Genomic DNA, 22,320 nt, shown 5'->3' with positions numbered 1-22,320 from the left:
ACCAGACGGTCTGCATTTCTCTCCATCTCTCATTGTTCTTCAGTTTTCTGACCATTGATATCTCAAAAACCTGAAATCCTGAACTAGGGTGACGTGATTCATAGAATCACCCGATAGAGGAATTCTTAAGAGAGATGGCACAGGGAGACGGGTTTACTGAAGATGAGAGGGAGATGGTGGCCGAGAAGCCTCGGGTAACCGAGGAGGAGGCTGCCTTGCTACAGGCCTTGGGGGGGATGACCGGGGAGGACGATGCTGCCTTGCTACACTTAATCAGCTATGTCGAGGCCCGCAACGCCGTGCCCTGGGATCAGAAGACCTGCCAGGAGAAGATGACCTACTATACTTACCGCTGCTTTCTTGTCTTCCTCATCACATCTGTCATCTTCTCCCTCTTTCTGCTGTTTGGGGAGTTTATTAACAAAACATGGTGGGTGTCAAACTGGCATAAGATTAAGGTGTTTTTGTTTGACTTTGCCACATACCTGTTCACCCAGGAGGAAGGGAAGGAGATGATTGAACTGTAGGCCAATTGGACAGTATGACAACGACAAAGATGCCTAACATCCTCATGATCACCCGAGGATCACCACACCAGAGATTATTATTTGTCAGTAGGCTACTTTGCTTTGACAGAAATATTTGAAATGTGATAGATTGTTTTGTCTGTTTGGAATTCCTATTTTTGTTTGTTTCTGATTGTGCAAAATCAACTAGATGTAATCTGAAGTCCAAGATTGTCAATTATTCAATAAACTAAACTGTGTGTATTCATAATTGGTTATTATTCTGCGGCGTGGTTTATGTTTGATAGACTATTTTTTGGTTCCATGATATAGGTTGCCCATACCAGAGATGGACTATTCTGGATGTGTACCAGTGCCAGTTTCACCAGAGAGGGAGAGGTGAAGGGAGAGGGTTTACCCTACCCAATATCTGTTCATGAAAATAAGACTAGGAATTTTGGATTTTTTTTATGAGGATCAATGAAAAGGGTCGAATTTGTTTAAAAAAAAAAAAAAATTGCTACATAGGCTTATTTGATTGAATACACGTTTCATACTGGTTAGGCTGTTAAGTATTCACTGATACAACTTGGCACGCGTGGCATTTCGGCAAAAAAAAAACGAGTACGCCTGTCGGTCACAAACGTAAATCTGACCTCTCATTCGCTAGAATGGTCCCATCTGCTCTGGCCTTCGACCGCCTGCCTTCCATCTTTAAATACATGTATTTCCATTGTTAGAGTGTACACTCGATTATCTTGTCAATTTAATAGATATTATTTGGTTTCATACTAAACTAGCCTACCCCTAGTCTGAATCACACATTCCAAATAATAATTTAATTTCGTCATGGCTTGATTTATTGCTGGACAAAATGTGCTGCTGCTGAAAATCATGTTCATAAAAACATGTTTTAGTCCTAGCTATGTCGCGAAGAAATTGAAAGATCCTTAAACCATTTACGGTGGTAATGTATTTTTACTGTAATGAAACAGCAGGGAGCAGGTCTCGAACCTTCGACCTCCTAGCCCGAGGTCCAGCGCGCTTGTCCAAGCTGATTTTTTTGGAGGAGGCGTGATGATGGGCCAATAATATCTGGGCACTACAAATTCCTCTATCTTCCGGTGACGACCCTCTTTCTCTTCCGGAAGATTCAGCGTGACTGACGTTTCGTGTCTGTACAGACTTAAAGTAAGTTCAACTATTTAATACGTGTTCGTCCATCAAAACGGCGTCAGTATTATAGTTAAGATGTTTTGATGTGCAAGTATATGATCAGAATCCATTCTGTACAACATATGTTCCACGTTAGCAAAAAAAGGCGCGTGCAAGTTTTGCTAGCTTTATTGAAGCTAATGTCAGCGTTTACTAGCTAACTAACATGACACCATTGCATGAGCACCAATAATTACATGGAAATGGGCACAAGAAAGTCCGTGTTGTGTTTTAAACTGTAATTTTATTATTATAACGTTCAATGTTGTAGGACCGTTAAATGGGAGGGGGAGAGTGAACGTTACAATGACACAAACGCACTGAGATATTGACCGTGGCCTGTGCTAGGCTGGACATATGAAATTAACGTTTCTTTGTCATAACTGGTTAATTACATCCGCAGTGTAGCCCAGTTTCATAATATTACCATCTGTCCTAACTGTTTGCCATAGTTTAAGTAATCGCGAAAAAACAGATCTTATTTTAGGGCATTTTTCACCCTGCCATCCTATTAGTTCTATTGAGCACCGTGGCTCCAACTCGCCTCCAGAACGTTCTATTCCCAGCCCATTGTCCTACTTCACAAAACGTGCCCACATTAAACTCATAGGCTTATCTCAAGTAATTTATTATCAACAAGGCTACATGGTGAGCAAGTTCACTGTTCGCCTGTGTACACGTTGTTGTGACCTCCTTCAGAAAAAGGTGTAAACCTAAACAAACCGCAAGTCCCTGAACGAAGTTTCAAGATGTGGCCGATTTATTAAACAGCCAGAATACATTCTTTTTTACATTTAGAAATAACCTATTTTTTTTTGGACGATTTGTTGTTTCTAGATGGCTGCTGGATAATTTGATTTGTCAAAATGTGCTCAATAGTAGGCATCACATGCTGCACAGGTTCACCGAGTTGCAAACCAAATGGATAGGTCTAGCTCATTGATTTGGAGATCTGATGCTGTTGCTACCTCAGATTATGGCCACAGGGAGGCGCAAAAGAGCTATAAACAATAGTTGTTTTGCCTTAAAACCCCTAACCCTAGGTATAATCTATTTTTAGCTCTAGTCATTATCTAAGGTACCTACATTCCAGCACAGGTGAGACAAACGGGAAGGCCTCCTATGGGGTAATGCTTTGTGTTAATTATTTGCATGTGGAAAGCAATGCAGAGACAGGGGGAAAAGGAGAGGGAGAAGAGGTCTGAGGGTGAGCTTGAGTCTGATAAAAATGGTGGGGAAAAGGGAGATGGTTTGTCAAATGAAGACTGGTAGAAAGTGTAAGCATAGGGAGCTGAAGACAGGAGGAGAAATGGAAGTGAATGAGGGTGAAGTATTGGCGATGGTAGGTGCGGTAAAGTCACCAGAGACTGAGGCATGCACCGAGGATCGGGATGAAGAGTCTGTGACAGGAGTGAAGTTTATGGACAAAGTGGACTATTGCCTTTAGGCTGATCCATTTGTGGTTTCACGGGTGGGTGAAAAAATAGTTTGGTCATGTGGAATTGGTGAGGGTAACCAGAAGTGGTCTAGTGATAATTGATTGTGTTTCTGTTGGGCAGAGGAAGAATGTGCTCGAAACACTTCACGTACCCCCATTCGTTTTACTTCGTTCTCAAGAAAAAGGCACTAATGAAAGGAGTGATAACTGGGGTGTGGTAGATGTAAATGTTGAGGTCAAAGATTCCCGGTGTATGTGATGCTTGTCGTTTGATGTTACGCAGACGAGGTGGCGAGAGTGGGGAAACAAGTCATTGTTCTTTTGAGTTTTGAAGTTGAGTCTTTGCCTGACAAAGTGAATTTAGGATGTAAGTGTTATCCTGTATGAGCGTATGTGCCGACTACATTAAGTGGTGATGGCATGAGGTAGGAATAAATGTTTAATTAGTGGCATAGAGGGGTGTTTTATTTTATATAATTTTGAAGTTGGTGAGTATAGTGTTAGATGGTAGGGTATTTATTTAGTACATTTTTCTTTTTCAAGTAAAGTACAAGGGAGTTGTGTCTAATAGGTGGCGGTAATGCAACAAATTGGATGCCAGCCGCCCTTAAACCTCATAGGTTAGTCTTCTATTTTACCCTAACCCTAGATATAACCTATTTTAGGCTTTAACCTTAACCCTAATTATTGGGTATGGTGGCCTATAAAACTTTTTAAAAACTATTTTTGTAAAAAATATTATGTTAGTAAATACCGTTATTGTACTAAAAAGCATTTTTAGTGATGTTTTTAATCAAAACCAATGCAAGCATTTTGCTATTTTATTTTATGATATTTCTTATTGCAAGGCAGAACACTTGATAAACAAGCCACATTTTATTTTTCAAATGTGGTTTGAACTGTGTGACTTAATAACCTATATGTGAAAGTCCAGCAATTGTCTGGGATAGGTGGGGTAGGTTTGAGACTGATCTCAGGAATTAATAAGACAAATACACTATTTATCAGCTACTTAATCAATGTCTTTATGTGAATTAATAACTTTTAATTGCTAAATATTTGCAATAGATGGCAACATTAAGACCATGAAGCATCAATTATAGCCTGTAGCAGCAATATAACATGACATAAAATAGCATGCAACTATTTTATAGCCTGTAGCAGCAATATATCATGACATATAACATGCAACCAAAGACTATATGTTCCATGATTTTCTAAAATGGTCACTCATTAGTTTACAGGTTGCTATTTATCTCATATTAGGCCTGTGTTGCTTTTGGGGGAGAAAAAAATAGTGACTACAGCAGGTATTGAACCTTGGTCAAATAATCACTAGACAGGTACACATACCTCAACCCTAGTAGACATGTATTATAAAAAGCTCTGTTAGTGTTTCATATTATGAGTGAAAAGACAAGTGTTTCTTCCAGCTCGTCAATAAATTACATCATGCAACCCTTGTGGTTGCATTACCTCAACATGCCCCTCGATTGCGAGAGAAGTCAGTGCTCGCTGCTGCCTAGGGCACACGCTTTTGGCAGGACTTTGTTGAATTGGCTACTTTTGCGAGAAGGCAGAGCGGGTCGGTGCTGGTTGATGAATTTGACAATGAATGTACTAGGGAAAATATGTTTTGTTGACCAGAGGTGACTGAATTAATGTTCAGGCTTATTGATAAGTTATAATAATGAAGTGTATTTTCAAAACACGAGAATAAAAACAAGTAGTAATAACATGAATCATCATTATATTACTTCACAGTAATCTGTTAAATGCATGTTCAGTCCTTCCTCTTGTGTTAGAAGTGTGGAAAGAGACAGAAAAATGCCCCCTCTGGAGTTTTCCTGTGAAGGGAGTATCCAGGGAGAACAATCTTCTGAAATTGATTTGGTGGTCTTATGCTGCCATCTATTGGAATTATTTAGCAATTGCGGTAGTAATGAATAAATTGTATATCCTTACCAAACTAGTAATTACTCAGAATTGCAAAATATAACATTTTCTAGTTAATTTTATCACTTACAACATTAGCTATTTAAACCATAGCAATGAAACGGACATAAACACTATACATTTAGTTATATATATATCAACTTTATTTAGATGTGTGCTTTTTTTAAATATATTAAATCTGGTAGCTCTCAAAATAGCCTTTTTTTGCTGAGCAGTTGGTTTTCATGAGTGTACTGCCTGCCATCAGAGGAGTCTGTTTGCCTGCCTGTGAATAATGAAAAGTTAATAAATCATTGCCACGCTTTCACATAGAGGCCTAGTTTGCATTTTGGTCTTTAGTGACGAAGGTTAAGTGCCTTGCTCAAGAGTACATTGACAGATTAACCAAGTCTGTTCGTGGATTCAAACTAGCCACCTTTCGGTTACTGGCCAACGCTCTTAACCACTAAGATTACAAACCACAAAATGTTAAACACAAAAGGCAAATGGTAGTAGATAAATGGTGAACTGGTTAAGAAAACAAGGGTATGTATGTCTATTTTGCAAAATTTCTCACAATGTGTATATATATATTTTTTTCAAGTCCGACACCTTTTTAATCAGGGGAATCTCCTTTGTATTGATATAAGATTGGGCCGCGAGCTCTGCGGTCATCAAACACTAGCCTTTCAAATATCAGAACTTACACATTACTGTTAGAATTCTGAGGATGATCCATTGTTTCCTTATGGGGAAATTCTACACAGACATGTCTGTATTTCCCCAAATATCACAATGTGTGCATTTACATTTCTTTTTTCAAGTTGGATACCTTTTTTAATTAGGAGAATCTCCTCTTTGTAATGATGTAAGTCTGGGCAGCGAGCTCGGTTGTCATCGATCACTAGAAAATAAATAGTCAGAAGCCACTTGTCTCAATTCATTTTTTTTTTGTATGTCCATTATTTTATCATTAACGTTCAATTTTGTAGGACCGTTAAAGGGGGGGAAAGTGAATGTTACAATGACACAAACACATTGTGTAGCTCACTGAGATATTGACCTTGGCCGGCGCCAAACCTGAAGTCTGGCAGAACAGTAGTGTTCCTTTTGGCAACGACCACATTATCCTGATACGGGAAAATTACATTTTTGCATGTAGTGACGCTGTTGGGATTAATTTGTCGATCTATGCAAAAAAAGAAACCTTTTTGGATTATAAAATATGAAGAACAGTAAATAGCGTTTATGTTTTAGTTTTTTTCTTTGTTCACAGAACAGCATGGGATTTCTGTTTTAGACGCGGTAAAGTTTAGAATCAACAATAATTGAAGTTGAGGTAATTTTAACCAAATGACACATGTTATATATTTATTTTAATAATAGTAGTTGTTAACTAATTTGGCTACTCCTATCCTAATATAGACCTGGATAGATCCAGAATGCATTTCAAGTAGGCCAATATAACAGTTATTTTTTTTCTCCTCCATCCTCCTGCTTGCAGAATGCGTTACGTGTCCGCTTACCTCCTGGCTGTGCTCGGTGGCAACACCAGCCCCTCCTCCAAGGATATCAAGACCATTTTGGGGAGTGTGGGAATCGAGGCCGAAGATGAGCGCCTAGACAAGGTATGCCTCCATTTAGGGTGAGGCTGTCTTGTATTTTGAGAAGATGAACTGAGTTACTTTTGTGTACTTTGACACTATTGCAGGACAGAGGCCTTGGTTTACATAGTAACTGGTGACAATAAGAACCTGAATTTGTCTCCACAGGTTGTCAATGAATTGAATGGAAAAGATATCAATGAAGTCATGAACTCTGGTGAGGCATTGTCCTTATGTCTTTGTTTTGACTCATGAATTCATACACAATTATGCCAGATTTACACTATATGGCCAACCGAAACGGTACTGTTGGCTGTTCTGTATTATGTCATGTTTGTGTGGACCCCAGGAAGAGTAGTGGCTGCTTTTGCAACAGCTAATGGAGGTCCTAATAAAATACAAAAAAATCCAGTACAGCTTGGTTTGGCACCATCGTGTGAATCAGACTTTGGTCTGTAGATTGCATATAGGTGCAAATGTTGTCAAATTACCAGTCACTGTACAGTCAAATTACCAGTCACTGTACAATCTCAATGACCTGTCAATGAATTACTCTGTTGCTCTTTGCAGGTCTCTCTAAATTGGCCTCCGTGCCAGCAGGTGGTGCTGTGGCGGCTCCTGCTGCTGCTGGGTCTGCTGCAGCTGGAGTTTCTCCTACTGCTGGTAAGCCATCATAGTAGGGAGTCATTCATTTCAACAGACTGAAACACGTTTATTTGAAATGAATTGCATGAAGACACATTTCAAGGAAAACGCTTGATATTTTAAATGCGCTTTGATTATATATATGTATTTCTGGAAATGGTCCATGTGTTTTGGGATAGGCTCCCAAATATGAAACTAACATATGTTTGTGTGTCTTTGTAGCGGAAGAGAAAAAGGAGGAGAAAGAGGAATCTGAAGAGGGATCTGATGATGACATGGGATTTGGACTCTTTGATTAATCTTCCTTCCGTTAGAGGTTGAAAAACCAATAATAAAATGGAAATAGTTAGAAGAAAGCCACTTGTCTGTTTTTGTTTACATGTTTATCATTAACGTTCAATTTTGTAGGACCGTTACAGGGTGGGGAAAGTAAATGTTACAATGACACAAACACATTGTGTAGCTCACTGAGATATTGACCTTGACCGGCGCCAAACCTGAAGTCTGGCAGAACAGTAGTGTTCCTTTTGGCAGCGACCACATTTTTTTTTATATGGGCGACTGTATTTTGCGTGCAGTGGCTCTGTTGGGATTAATGTGTCGGATCTATGCTAAAAAAAGAAGAAAATATCACAGTAAACCCCTGGTATGCTTACATTTTTTTTTCTTACCTCTTTTGTTCACAGAATAGCATGGGATTTACGTTTTAGATACGGTAAAGTTTAGAATCAACAATTACTTGAGGTAATTGTAACGATTATTGTGTGTGTGCTTTTTGAGGTAGCATCTCAACTGCGTGTTTATTTGGACAGTGAAGCTAAACCTTTTAATTTGGCTCTATACTCCAGCATTTTGGATTCGAGATCAAATGTTTGAGGTGACAGAACAGAATGTCATGTTATATTTGAGGGTATTGTCATACCTCTGTTTCAGCATTTGGAAATGAAAGCACTTTACGTGTATATGGGGGCGGCAGGTAGCCTAGTGGTTAGAGCGTTGGACTAGTAACCAGAAGTTTGCAAGCTCAAAGCTGACAAGGTAAAAATCTGTCGTTAACCCACTGTTCCTAGGCCGTCATTGAAAATCAAAATTTGTTCTTAACTGACATGTCTAGTTAAAGGTAAATATATATATATATATATTAGTCCCCCCCATTTGAAGGTGTCAAGTATTTGGATGAATATACACTGAACAAAAATATAAACGCAAGAAGCTGAAATAAAGAATCCCAGGCCTTTTCCATATGCACAAAAATGTCTCATTCTGTGCACAAATTAGTTTACATCTGTTAGTGAGCATTTATCTTTTGCCAAGATGCTACACCTGGAAGCTGATTAAACAATATGATCATTGCACAGGTGCACCTTGTGCTGTGGACAATACCACTTTAAGGCCACTTTAAAATGTGCAGTTTTGTCACACAAACCAATGCCACAGTGGTCTCAAGTTTTGAGGGAGTGTGCAATTGGCATGCTGACTGCAGGAATGTCCACCTGTGCTGGTGCCAGAGAATTTAATGTTCATCTCTCTACCATAAACTACTTCTCAAGTCGTTTTACACACAGACCATGTGGAACCACGCCAGCCCAGAACTTCCACATCCGGCTTCACCTGCGGGATCGTCTGAGGGGAGGTGGGGGGCACAACAATCTGAAACGCAACCAAAACAAAGTGAAAATACATCCAACAAGTTTGGAGAGTCAGAAGCTTGATAGAGTCGATGCATACTAAACTTTAGACTAAATTGAATAAACAAAGTTAATTTGTCTAAATACTTATGTAAACTTCAAAATGGGGGGAATTCATTTTTAATGGTAAAACCGATGTATGAAAATACCCTCAAATTAAAGGTGGCATTCTGTGCTGTCGCCTCATAACATTTGATCTCAAATCCAAAAATCAGGGATATAGAGCCATATTAAGGGTTTTACTTCACTGTCCAAATAAATATGTAACGAAGTGTATCTGCTTCACCTAGCTAGTAGAATATATTTTGTTTACTCGTTTCCTATCGCTACCCCAAAACAAAATGCTTCCTGACCAAAAGTATGTGGACACCTGCTCGTCGAACATCTCATTCCAAATTCATGGTCATTAATATGGAGTTGGTCCCCGCTTTGCTGCTATAACAGCCTCCACTCTTCTAGGAAGGCTTTCCACTAGATGTTGGAATATTGCTGTGGGGACTTGCTTCCAATCAGCCACGAGAGCACCAGTGAGATCGAGAATTGATGTTGGGCAATTAGGCCTGGCTCGCAGTCAGCATTCCAATTCATCCCAAAGGTGTTCGATGGGGTTGATGTCAGGGCTCTGTGCAGGCCAGTCAAGTTCTTCCACACCGATCTCATCAAACCATTTCTGTATGGACCTTGCTTTGTGCACGGGGGCATTGTCATGCTGAAACAGGAAAGGGCCTTCCCCAAACTGTTGCCACAAAGTTGGAAGCACAGAATTGTCTAGAATGTCATTGTATGCTGTTGCGTTAAGATTCCCCTTCACTGGAACTAAGGGGCTTAGCCCAAACCATTATTCCTTATCCACCAAACTTTACAGTTGGTACTATGCATAGGGGCAGGTAGCGTTCTCCTGACATCTGCCAAACCCAGATTCGTCTGTTGGATTGCCAGATGGTGAAGCGTGATTCATCACTCCAGAGTCCAATGGCAGAGAGCTTTACACCACTCCAGCCGACACTTGGCACTGAGCATGGTGCTCTTAGGCTTGTGTGCGGCTGCTCGGCCCATTTCATGAAGCTCCCGACGAACAGTTATTGTGCTGACATTGCTTCCAGAGGTAGTTTGGAACTTGGTAGTGAGTGTTGCAACCTGAGAACAGATGATTCTTACACAATTCAGCACAAGGCAGTGACATTCTGTGAGCTTGTGTGGCCTGTCACTTCGTGGCTGAGCCGTTGTTGCTCCTAGACGTTTCCTCTTCACAACAACAGCACTTACAGGTGACCAGGGCAGAAATTTGACAAAATAGTTGGAAAGGTGGCATCCTGTGATTGTGCCACTTTGAAAGTCACTGAACTCTTCAGTAAGGGCATTTTACTGCCAATGTTTGTCTATGGAGATTGCATGGCGGTGTGCTCGATTTTATACACCTGTCAGCAACTGGTGTGGCTGAAATAGCCGAATCCAGTAATTTGAAGGAGTGTCCACATACTTTTGTATATATAGTGTATGTATTTGGACTGAAATGTCACTGATCCGTACTTGACCTGTTTGCTTGTGAAACTACTACTCCAACTCTGCTTGGTGTGCTGCATACAGCTCCATGCAGATCAAGTCCCCATCTGACTCCTCCTGTATTCCACCTGTATTATATTTTGCTGTATTTGGCATCTTTAACAATATGTAAGGGGGACGAGAAATGGTCTACTGCCATCCATCTAGAAGAAAAAGAAACGCACACCTATTAAGACGAGGTGCTGGCTAGCGGAGTAAAAACTTGAAAATAAAAGAGAGCCGCACACTCTAGGAGCTCAGATGCAAAAAAATTAATACCAACGTTTCGACAGCCAAGCTGTCTTCATCAGGGTATAATAATTCATGACACAGCAGTGACATCTTGTGGATAAATTGATTACAATATTTAATTTAGTACACATTTTCTCTCAGGTGGTTGAAAATGACATCTTTACAGACAATGCCACTTACAAATATTTTTTTTCTCCAGAATATCTACTCAAAGGTTAAAAAATAAATACATAAATATGAAACTGTTGCCAGGGAATTTCGAGTCATGGTGTCCACTAAAAATAGTTTCACCTTGCAACATTGCATAGTCTGGCAGTCCAAACAGTGCCTGGTCAAATATCCCTGTCCAGTGTCCACTCCACACTGTGCTGGTTGGGGGAGGAACTCGACCCCTTTTCCCCTGCTCCTACTTCTCTCCTTGTGCCTGTATCTATCTCCCTGGAAAATGAAATATGCTAATAACAGAGGCAAGTGTTACCCTTTAACTGCATGCATGACACAATAAAAGTGTGAATTGTTTTTTTGTTTTTTCTTAACTAGTTGTTTGCTTTGAAATGTTTAGGTACACTGTACACTATAAGAACTTTGTGGACGGGATCCCTTTGACTTGAAGACAAATGACCTCATCGCTCTGTGTAAAGAGGTTCATAGTGGACTGATGATAGCTGTAGTTATTACAATGTATAATTAGACCAGAGTCAAAAGTTCAACCAAAGTATAATGTGTTGCAGATATGAAGCACCCTCTAGTAAGGATGAGAAACGTTAATTCCCAGTCCTCTCTGGGGAGTGACACCGACTCGCAGCCTGTCCTGAAAGAAGAGGAGGAAGAGGAGAAGGTAACACTAGAGGAGGAGAAAGAGACAGAAGAGGAGAAAGAAAGGGACGTATTGACGGACTCAGAGCTGGATCCTGAGTTGCCTGAGGAGTATTCCCATGGCCTGGAGGACCTGAGGTGGAACCTGAGCTCTCTAGAGAAGGCTGTATATCTCAGCCTGCCACCGTGGGTCCAGAGTGGTATGCATGACGACATCACCCACACCACATCACCATGTCATGCCACTGCTGTGTTGTTAGTGGGCAATTAGCCACAACTTCAGCTGTCCCTTCACCGTGAAGCCATGCCCAGATGGGTGAGACAATTATAAACGTTGCTCAATAGTAAAACACAAAACATTTATCTCTCACATTCAAGTTATGTTTTATGGTTCCTTCACCTTTGACAGCCAAGACTGTTAAAATATGTTATGTTTTATTTGACAGAGATTCACCATTGAGACCAGGGTCTCTTTCACAAGGGAGCCCTGCACATACAATTCATAGACAAAATCACATCAAATCAAAATCAGACAGGACAAAAACAAAATAAAATATAGCTCAACAAACAATCAAGAAAAACAGCCACATTCCTCAAATAGTACCCAAATCAATATTTTAAATTGCCCAAGCAGCATCAGAGCGTCTAATTGCAGTGTACTTTAGGATTTACCTAATTTGGGGGAGATCTGAGGAACCTCAAGAGTTAACCAACCCTGTGAGCGGGTTTGGTATGTAATGTTTTTTTTTATACTATAACAACAAAGTAGGGAAGTTGGAAGCTTGTATAGTAGAGCTTTGTAATTCATTGATCTGCGGCACTTTAATGGAAACCAGCCAACCTTTTGATACAGTTGTGCTTGTGCTTGTTTTGTCTTCTGTTTCAGCATTGCTGTGCAACCTCATGGCTAAATGTGGTGTAAACAACTCATTCTTCCCAGCCCGTCTGCTGTCCTACCTGCTGCTGCCCTACATACTGCCAGCCTCTATCTTTCTCCATGTCAACTACAGGTGATGCTCGATACTAGCGTCTATACAAACAACCATATTGAATTTATCAAAAGAACAAAGAAAACAAGTCAAGTTACCCCACTGTCTATAAAATGTCCATCAATCAAAACATGATAGCATAGTTACTATGACTAACACCATTAAAATAAGCAGAGTTATGGAAACTTCCATAGACAATTCATAGACATTTCCAGCGATTTCCAAGGGTAAACGTAGCTGTGAAGTGATAGTGTTTACAGTCCACATTCTGTACAGTCTACCCCTTGGTTACATACTGTAACTATGGCTCGTTCTGTCATGCTTGTGTCCATACCATATTACCATTTGTACATTTGTGTCTCTATGTTTTTCTTTGCTTCAACTTGTGTGTACATGGACTATACATCCCCCAGGGTGCTGTGTTGGCTCCGCCAAGTCCCAGGGAAGTGGCTGTGGCCGGGTGTGGAAATGGCTGTGCCATTCCTTCTAAAGCTCTCTCACCCCAGGAAGAACCTCATGCACAGGTGAGACGTGACTGTCAGCTCATATCAGCTGTAAGTCAGCGATCCCAGTTACTGGAAATCATGTGCCACACAAACACCATGTTGTTATTGGCAAGAGATTCCCATCAGGTTAGAATTGGTTGAGTCACCATTTGTTATTTCAACATACTGTCTGATATCAACGTGGTTGGTGAATCATATTTCAATAGAATTTCTTGTCAGGTTAATCCTGACATCAACAAATTTGACTACGGGGTTTATACGTGTGGTTCATTTTAAACTGTGGGCAATTATGTATCAATCAAAATTGAATGTTGATCTGCTATTGCCCGGTGGGTAGCTCCTGTCTGTTAGACATGTTTGTTTTAATCTCTCTTCTACCAAGTACTTTTCCATAACACTTTCTGTCAGGCTAGTGCAGCCAGTGCTCTCTCTTACACTCTGTTTTGTGATGCTTTTAGGTTGTGGCCCTCTGGTCCTGTCAGGTTTTGGCCCGGTGGTCCTGCCAGGTTGTGGCCCTGCAATCCTATCAGGTTGTGGCCCTACAATCCTGTCAGGTTGTGGCCCTACAATTCTGTCGGGTTGTGGCCCTGCAATCCTATCAGGTTGTGGCCCTTAAATCTTATCAGGTTCTGGCCCCTACGCTTTCTGGCATCTGCCAAAGAAACACATACACAGTTTAAGAGTGCAGAGGATCCTCCTCCACAGCAGCGCCGTCGCTCTGTCCTGCGGTTCCAGCTGTCCACCACCAGCACCCATTACACAACCGAGACCCCCAACACCCCAACCGAGAGCCACCTTGACCCCCTGGGCTTCTCCCTCCTCTTCAACCTGGAACTAGAGATGGACAACCAGCCCAATCAGCCCAACAACCAGTCTCTACTCCACCATAGCGAGAGGCTGCTGCCACTGGAGTATGGCCCCTGCATAAAGGGAGAGGCCCTGGCCTCCCCACACATCTCCTACATGGGGGTGGAGGAAGAGGAGGAGAGGATGTCTCAGGGAGGGGATGAGGTGGAGGAAGGGTTAGCTGTCCTCCGCAGCCTTCCTGTGGAGTGTGCCAATACTGGCTACTAATGTTGGCTGACTTTAGGGTCAGGAGTTTTTCCCTGATCGGGTCACATGGTTGGGAATGTGATTTTCTCAGCAAATGAATAGCAGACCTAAGTCTGCCTGTATCCAATTCACAACTAGTTTGTACTTTGAAGTATAATGTATGTTGAACCCGATTAGTGAAGTCGACTCTCATGATAGCATGAGGCAGTAAGCACAAAAGCTCTCTTTCTGCTACGCTCTTCCATTCTCACTCCAGGTTTGACAATGACTGGAAGGAATGATGATTAGGGTAGAGTCCCTCTTAGTCACGTCACATAGTCAAAATAATTCCCTCATGTCCCTTATCAGCTGACTTCCAGGTAAAGTAGTACTTATATTATATTAGATGTATTTTATGAAATTGTATATGCAGCGCTTGAAAGAGACACTGGTCTCAATGGTGACTCCCTGATTAAATAAAGGTAAATAATGTCCACAGGACATGTATTACACCTCAACTAGTTTAATCAGATTACTTTCAGGTATTTGATCGTGGGTATTGTTCATCAAGTGAGTGGCAGTCCTATGAGTGGGGGGCTACCTGGCAGAGATGAAAATATCATCTTGAACGGAAAACTCAGTTCGCCCACTGGCGGTAGGAATTTACAGCTTTGGGCACAAGAAAGGCAGCAAATAGCAAGCAGGACATTTTTTCCTATCTGGTTACTATCAGTGTTTGATAGGATCCTAATAAACACCATTAATTTGTTAGCTGACTAGTAATACCTTTGGATTGAGACAATGTTAAGCCTTTTCACCTTGACCAACTGTTTTGCTGAGGTTGAGTGGAACTTAGTTCATTTAAATAAAAGGAATTAACAAATGAAAAGGCTGTGTCTTTCTCTTTCTTACTCAAAGCTCTGGCAGTTACAAGAATTCAGCTCTCTATCGAAGGACAGTTTGGCCATTATCTAACCAATGCCAAATGCTGATACTGTATCAACCAAGGTACCATCAAATAATGCATTTCAATCAGTAGAAGTGGTGCTTTTTAACAAAAACATAATTTATTCATGTAACAAATAGTGTGAATGCCAGCATACACATCTATATAAATGTCATATTGTTCATCAGCAGTTGTTCATCCTTAGACTGAAAAGCAAAACAGGTAAACAATGATGAAACTAAAGATTGCACTGCCAATAACAATAATAGTTAATAAAAAAAGTTAACAGAAGTATGCTGCGGTTTTCATGTAATTGCACTAATACAAGTGCACTGTGTAAAGTGCAGGACATTGCATTGCATTATTACATAGCCAGATAAAGTTTTGTAAAGTGCATTCTAAAAAAATCTGTAAAACATTGATTATTGCAGAAATAATATATACCATTTAGCAGACGCTTTTATCCAAAGTGACTTAGAGTCATGCGCGTTTACGTTTCACATATGGGTGTCTCCAGTGGGAATTGACACTTGGTGTTACAAGCATCATGCACTAACAACTGAGCCACACAGGACCACAGTATTAGAGAAAATATATTTCTACCATCTGGAAATATTGCTACATAAATAGTTTGGATCAATAGCTTGGTTTTCTTATTTTGTCACGTGTCATAAGTAGAAACCCCAGAAACAATGCATTACTCTAGGGTTACTGTAGGGGCGTGTTTCTTAGTCCTGGTTCTGAGGACTCAAAAGGGGTGCACATTTGACTTTTTACCCTAGCACTACACACATCATGTCACTAATCAACTCGTCATCAAACCTTTGATTAGTGGAATCAGTTGTGTATTGCTAGGGCAAAACCAAAAATGTGCACCCCTTGGAGTTCACAGAACCAGGATTAAGATACCCTGCTGTGGGGAAATAACCAATGTACCTGTACATGCAGTTACAGTAGGCTACATAGTACTTACTATCACTAATTCAGATAAGTAAATACAGGCTGCACCACAAGTGGTAAGAAGTGGATATATTTTACTTACTAACCTGTACACATAGTAGTTATTTAGATGACCTAGTGTAGATTTACTGGTACAAGGACTACCATAAGTGGTGTTCCCTAGGTGACCTGCCTCTGGGTTTTATTTGTGTCCCAAGGAACACTTTATGTGTTATTACAGTACTGAGTATGTTTACTTTCCCCTGCACTAGTTGGTCTCATTTGCATGTGGTGGTGCATCAACGATTAGGACCATCCTGGTTATGCAGCGTCTGATCTGGATTAACCTGCAAAGCAACATAAATGCCATTAGAAACATATGTGATCTTCCTTGATTCACCTGCTAACAGCACTGTGGTTAAAAGGTACAAAACAGCTTTTAACTTGCGTGTTGGGGGTGTTTCTGTGTCACAATCCCTTCTGACAATCCCTTCTATTTTAGTTTATACCACATGAGGCTGCTGAGGGGAGAACGGCTCATAATAAAGTTCGGAACGGCGTAAATGGAATGGCATCAAACACCTGGAAACCATGTGTTTGATGCATTTGATACCATTCCACTAATTCCACTCCAGTCATTACCGCGAGCCCCATTCTCCCCAAATAAGTTGCCACCAGCCTCCTGTGATTTACACATAATTACATGCATTTGAATTAAAAGAGAAAACAGGGCTGACTCTTGCCTCTGGTGTCTGGGTGAAGCGGTCCTCTAAGTAGCGGTTGCCCAGGCCCATGATGTGTCCTGTGGATTGTCTGGAGAGACAGGCCACTCTGGCTGTGAAGTCCAGAGTGAAGGCCAGCTTGACCAGCTCCGGGGCGTTGACGGGCCCGGGCCCAACAGTGTGTGGTGTCTGGCGGCTCTGGCCTGTAGGGGTCTCTGTCTCCACGTACGTATCAGCCAACTGCTGGAAGGTGCTGTAGGACAGCTTCTGGAAGAATGCGCTCAGGCTGGAGTTCTCCTTCAGCTATGGAGAGAGCAGGACATACTTTCATGAGTGACCATAGAATAAAACATTATTATCCATGAGGAAATAGCAATTTTAGCCTGAAATTCAGACCAGTTTTGTGATAACATTCCATTCCTTGTACTCTGTGCCATTTACCAAACCTGTTTGGCATAGGATACTGAGTACAAGGGGTGGAATGTTAGCACAAACAGACTGGTACCCAGGCTATAGCAAGCTATCATGGATGTGAAAGAAGCATTGAGTGTCAAAGATAGACTTTGTATGAAGTTTCTCACATACATTCTTTTTTTTTGTAGTTTATGAACACAAACCTTGTTATCAATGACGTCTCCTTGCTGCTTCATCAGAACAATGATCCTTTTGATGACGTCCTCTGTAAGAAATGGATAGAAAGGGTCAATAGAAGTCTACACAGTTGTAACAGATGTGTGATGTGCTGTGGCCTTTACAGCTTTATATATAGAATGCTTAGGATGCTATTGAATGTGCAATTTCTATTATGATTAGATAAGACATCAATACACATGAGAACATTGCTTGATGATAGGCTTCTTACCATCTGTAGAAGCTGTGTCTGTCTCTTTCTCCTCAGACACAATCTTCTCCAGCTCTTCTGACACTTTCTCATAGTACGAGTCTGTAAGCACCACACTCACAACCGCTGTAGAGAGTAACAAGTAACATAGTATTTTTTCATGCAATAACTCTCTAATAACAGGACTACCAACTAACTCTCTAACAACTGGACTGCCAACTAATAACAGGGCTACCAACTAACTCTCTAATAACAGGACAACCAACTAGGGCCCAATTTCCCAAAACACAGTTAAACTAAGATTATCCACAAAATCCTGTTTGAACAAAAGGACCATAACAACAAAAACAGTACTGTGTGTGATGTTTGGGTGCCATGCTCGCTCAAACCTACATTCAACTCCAGTTATTTCTGTAGTGTTGGCCCTGTTCCGAGCCGATGATCTCCTCACAGACCCTCTGAAGCTGTCACTCTTTATTTTTCTCAGAGGTAGTCTCCTCATGGAGCGCCATTGCTTTTTTATGGATTTGTTTCCTTGCGACTGTCCACCAGTTTCTGTACCAGACTCATGCTCATCTTTCTGGTCACTCCCCTTCTTCGAGAAGAAACCCAGAAAACTTTTCCAGAGAGAGGGCCTTTTGGTCCTCTTCTTTCCCTCTTTAGACTTATTCTCCAGTTCAGTAGACGCATCAATCTCAGGAATATCAGCAGGCCCTGGGATTTCTACAGGAGCCACATTTGGTATAACAAAGCCCTCGTCGGGTGGTGTGCTGGTGGCATCGCCATCGTCAAGTTTGCTGGGCCCTAAGGTGACCAAGGAGTCAATAGAATGCCGGTGGACTCTTCTGCGTTTCTCTGACAGTGTCACCCACTTCCGAGGCTTTGTTGGTGACCTCTGGTCCTCACATGTCCCGTCACTTAAACTGATGCTGCGCTTCACATACACTTCCAAGAGGTGACTGGTGTCCTTGCGGCCAAGAGAGAGCAGCTGGGCCTGTTTGGGCATCTTCTTTTCTGCAACCTCCATGATAGGAATCTACAATAGATAATGCAAAATTAGAGACATTTTTTTAAATTACAACATTATGATATGTCACAATTGCACAATTGTATTGGATATGTTGTTCTGGTTGTTTTGGTTTCACCACTTGTAATATAGCCTAAAGTAAAGTTTTCGTTTACATTTTCTGAACGATTAAAACACTGGGCACATTGGGTGCCCAAAAAATTGCCTAACAGTTCTCTCTGGTCGTGGTATTTCACCCAATGCTGATCTTAGTTCTTCCTGAACATTAACAGTAGCCTACCATTACCACTTCAACTTCCAATTTCCCATGTGAATACGTCAGTCGACAACATGAAATATAATAGAATATCATACAGTAGGCTACTCACTTTTTCACTAACTGTCTTGCTGTTCCCTTCCCGATAAATGTGTTGATTTCGACGTGTTGACTAGGTGAGATATCCTACCCAAAAATGACCTCTTCAACAAAAACCTGGTTCAGGACATGTAATGACGGTTGTTTTACGCCTCCTCCTTTACCGACAGCCTATCACCACCGTTCGTGCAGAGCGCGTGGGTGATGTGAAGCAGGTAAAGGAGAAGCCTACAGTCAATGCGTCATATGATTTCTCCTCAACGGTACTTTAGGGCTTGTTTACGGTTTCGGTGTTGTCCTGCTCGTGCCACAAGGGGAAATTACGGTATTGGTTTTAGTTAACCTGAAACACAAACACCCATAAACTCAAACACACACACACACACAGTCGATGCTGCTGTTCTAATATATACTATTGATTCTACTACCCACTTTAAATATGTAAATCCATTGTAAATGCAGTCCATTATTACTATGCATACTACCTCTTCTGCTACTTCCACTACTTCTTATTTTATTTTTTTACTTCATCTTTGTTATTACTGATTAAGGATTTATGTCCTGCATTGTTGAGGGAGCTAACGCATAAGCATTTCACTGCACCTTTTATACCTGCTGTAAATTGTGTATGTGACTAATACATTTGATTTGATTTGATTAAAATAACACTTCCCCATCAACAAAATAACATTCATATGTCCTGTATAATAATGCAGGTGGCATATGCGACTAGAAACAAAAACAGAATCCTCACCCTCTTGTTTTATGATTGGCCATACACACTGGGCACAGTCAAATCAACTTGTATTACTGGCAAAGGCAGCAATAAAGGCTGCCATCACCATTTTTTGACCTCTGTAGTCATACCGTTAGCCTACTGATAAGAACATTTATTGACTCCAGGGAAAATGTGAGGAACTACTTTGTGGGGCATTTGGACTTTCGGTTCAGCTGATAATATATTACCATAACCTTTAGGTCTGGAGAAACACAAAAATACATGATATATCATTGAGTGTGCTATTTTTGGGGCAGGTCTGTGTGGTGGCATGATGCTACATGTTCCAACCTGGACTCAGGGTCATTCTGCATGTTCCCAAGCAGTGTTGTGTTACCAAGTCTATTATATTTAGATTTTATTGTGCAACCTTGGAAAGGATGGAGGAGGGGAGGGAGATGAGAAGGAGAGGAAGTGGAGGAGGAGGAGGAGAGACTTCCAGGCAGATATGACTGAGAGCAGCCCCAACTGGTGTGACCTTTAACCTGGAAAAATTTGCCCTGAACCGAGAGAGACAGAGAACATTCATCGACGGACTTTGCTCCTTTTAGGAGCCATGGGCTTTAAGTCTTTACACCATCCTAAAGTGACCTATATTCTCTGAAATGGAAGTTTGAACAGTCCCTAAAAAGAGGATGGTGTCTGAGCCATTCGAGTGTTATGACTACACTGTACGATTCAAGAGAAGTGATCAAGACACAACTAGGCTACAGTATATGGTTATATTGTATGGCCACATGTATGGCCACATAGCCATTAGGCGGCAGAGGCATACACTTCTCCATTGAAAGTCTACGCTGCACTCCTCATATTCAAGGCTACATTATTTGAAGTGTAATCTTATTCCATCATAAAGGTGTATCGCATCAATCATGAAATCGACCACAGCTCATGAATGTGACCAGAGATGAATGTGAGGAGTAGAGATACGAAAAGGGACGGCGTTCACGTTAATGCACACTGGTTCTGATTCATTTACACTTGGGTTCATTTGATCTGAAAATAATTTTTGACTGTTACTGTTATGGCTGCGATTTTTCATTTTTAATGACCCTCTGGCTTTGGTCGTGTTCAAAGCCTGTTAATCTATTTGCTCCAGTCAATGTCAGCCACACACACTGTAGTCATATGACCAGAATTTAGATTAAGCTGGCAGAATACTAACTCATACAAAAAAGGATTCTGTTGATGTAATGTAATGCAATGCAGGCTACTCACAAGGCACCATCATAGTCAAAAACCAGCTAGCTATATATCTGGATTTACCGTATTGGATGGCTCACATAGCCTACATAGCATTTTATAGTAAATCAATAACAATACAATACAACACAAGACAATACTATACAAGACAAATACATTACTATAAAACACAAGACAATACTATACAATACAAATACTATACTATACAAGACAATACTATACAATACAAATACAATACTATAGTATACAAGACAATACTATACAATACACATGCAATACTATACAACACAATACAATACAATAATATACAACACAATACAATTCAACACATTACAATACTGTACAATACAATACTATACAATACAACACAATACTATAGAAAGACAATACGAATGAACGTTCCCATCAGTGGGTGCTCTGGTCAGTGGGTGCGTTCGCCCCCACCCGCCCCGAGAGGCCAGCAGGGCAAAGCTCCTCCCCCGACCCAAAAGTATTTTCCAAGGGCAGGAAGCACCAAGACCCCCCTGTCGCCCAGGCGGGCATGGAAGTGAGCAAAACCGAAACCACCAGGGCCAGCACACAAACCACTCACAGAGTGAAACCATAACACAAAACATAAATAACTAAATGCAAAACATACAATAATCACATCCCCACCCTCACCTCTGATTGGTTGGAGGAGCTCAAATATCTATACTGTGCATGCGTTTATGTATTTATTTCAACACTCATTAATTCCAACCTTCAGACAGCCACAGATAAACTCATATTTCCCAGTAAATCATCATTCTACCATTTCCTCTTGCGATGTGTTTCTCCATTCTCCCATGGTGTCTCACTAGGGACTTATCTTCCCATCTGCAACATTTCTGACCAAATGTTGCCAAAAATAACATTTTTACCCAGGAGCACAATTATATTTCCTGTTAACACCATAGCACTTAGCACACCATCGCAAAACATAAACAATCAGTAGACTACGCATACTGTACACCATACAATGGAAAAATACAAGCCTCAATCAATCAATCACATTTATTCATGAAGCTTTTTGTAGCTTCCCAACTGCAGCATCCTCATTCGTTTTCACAAAGTGCTTGCACACAAACTGAACAATGTACACATACTATTCCATCTTTCCTCTTCTTATCACTGCGGTTTAAATGGCATGATCATGACCTGCATAATGAGTGTGGCTGCTGAATCACTATGCCTTATTAACATTCTGTGTGAACACTGGGGAGGGTGTGTAAAGCCTCTCAATAGTACCTGCTGCACAATTCACCCTGTGTGCTGCAGACACCCACTCTCTTCTGATTTTCAATGTATATACTGTTCCTG

At 41.0% G+C, this 22,320-nt stretch overlaps 3 protein-coding genes across 4 annotated transcripts; 2 read left to right on the top strand and 1 right to left on the bottom strand.

The window, feature by feature from the left end:
* The first annotated feature begins 1,542 nt into the window (after positions 1–1,542).
* LOC139371379 (large ribosomal subunit protein P2-like) lies at positions 1,543–7,699 on the top strand. Its single transcript, XM_071111744.1, has 5 exons — positions 1,543–1,697; positions 6,599–6,722; positions 6,867–6,915; positions 7,269–7,361; positions 7,566–7,699. The coding sequence occupies exons 2-5, from the start codon at positions 6,600–6,602 to the stop codon at positions 7,640–7,642; spliced, it is 342 nt and encodes a 113-aa protein (XP_070967845.1). The 5' UTR covers positions 1,543–1,697; position 6,599; the 3' UTR covers positions 7,643–7,699.
* Positions 7,700–11,153: 3,454 nt separating this feature from the next.
* Positions 11,154–15,057, top strand: LOC139371366 (uncharacterized). Of its 2 annotated transcripts, none has more exons than XM_071111717.1 (5): positions 11,154–11,292; positions 11,557–11,841; positions 12,528–12,651; positions 13,044–13,154; positions 13,595–15,057. In XM_071111717.1, exons 1-5 carry the CDS (start codon positions 11,271–11,273, stop codon positions 14,208–14,210), a joined length of 1,158 nt encoding a protein of 385 aa, XP_070967818.1. In that variant the 5' UTR covers positions 11,154–11,270; the 3' UTR covers positions 14,211–15,057. The 2 variants fall into 2 exon arrangements, with proteins under 2 accessions (XP_070967818.1, XP_070967819.1); XM_071111718.1 differs by having other exon boundaries at positions 11,163–11,292; positions 11,388–11,841.
* A 156-nt stretch (positions 15,058–15,213) lies between these two features.
* LOC139371369 (apoptosis facilitator Bcl-2-like protein 14) lies at positions 15,214–19,105 on the bottom strand. Its single transcript, XM_071111732.1, has 6 exons — positions 19,012–19,105; positions 18,010–18,652; positions 17,638–17,742; positions 17,393–17,454; positions 16,797–17,078; positions 15,214–16,400 (listed from the first exon to the last, which is right to left on the bottom strand). Exons 2-6 carry the CDS (start codon positions 18,641–18,643, stop codon positions 16,353–16,355), a joined length of 1,131 nt encoding a protein of 376 aa, XP_070967833.1. The 5' UTR covers positions 18,644–18,652; positions 19,012–19,105; the 3' UTR covers positions 15,214–16,352.
* Between the last annotated feature and the right edge of the window lie 3,215 nt (positions 19,106–22,320).

The sequence above is a fragment of the Oncorhynchus clarkii genome, chromosome 17 (genome assembly GCF_045791955.1).
Source record: "Oncorhynchus clarkii lewisi isolate Uvic-CL-2024 chromosome 17, UVic_Ocla_1.0, whole genome shotgun sequence".
NCBI classification, from domain to species: Eukaryota; Metazoa; Chordata; class Actinopteri; order Salmoniformes; family Salmonidae; genus Oncorhynchus; species Oncorhynchus clarkii.
Note: the sequence above shows the minus strand (reverse complement) of the source record. Positions and strands in the feature narration are given on the sequence as shown.

Coding starts and splice junctions, on each gene's coding strand:
- LOC139371379 (XM_071111744.1), top strand. CDS start 6,600: ATGCGTTACGTGTCCGCTTACCTCCTGGCTGTGCTCGGTGGCAACACC. Junction 6,916..7,268: donor CAATGAAGTCATGAACTCTG/GTGAGGCATTGT, acceptor TGCTCTTTGCAG/GTCTCTCTAAATTGGCCTCC. Junction 7,362..7,565: donor TGGAGTTTCTCCTACTGCTG/GTAAGCCATCAT, acceptor GTGTCTTTGTAG/CGGAAGAGAAAAAGGAGGAG.
- LOC139371366 (XM_071111717.1), top strand. CDS start 11,271: ATGAAATATGCTAATAACAGAG. Junction 11,842..12,527: donor GCCACCGTGGGTCCAGAGTG/GTATGCATGACG, acceptor CTTCTGTTTCAG/CATTGCTGTGCAACCTCATG. Junction 12,652..13,043: donor TTTCTCCATGTCAACTACAG/GTGATGCTCGAT, acceptor TACATCCCCCAG/GGTGCTGTGTTGGCTCCGCC.
- LOC139371369 (XM_071111732.1), bottom strand. CDS start 18,643: ATGGAGGTTGCAGAAAAGAAGATGCCCAAACAGGCCCAGCTGCTCTCT. Junction 17,743..18,009: donor AGAAATAACTGGAGTTGAAT/GTAGGTTTGAGC, acceptor TACTCTCTACAG/CGGTTGTGAGTGTGGTGCTT. Junction 17,455..17,637: donor AGACACAGCTTCTACAGATG/GTAAGAAGCCTA, acceptor CATTTCTTACAG/AGGACGTCATCAAAAGGATC.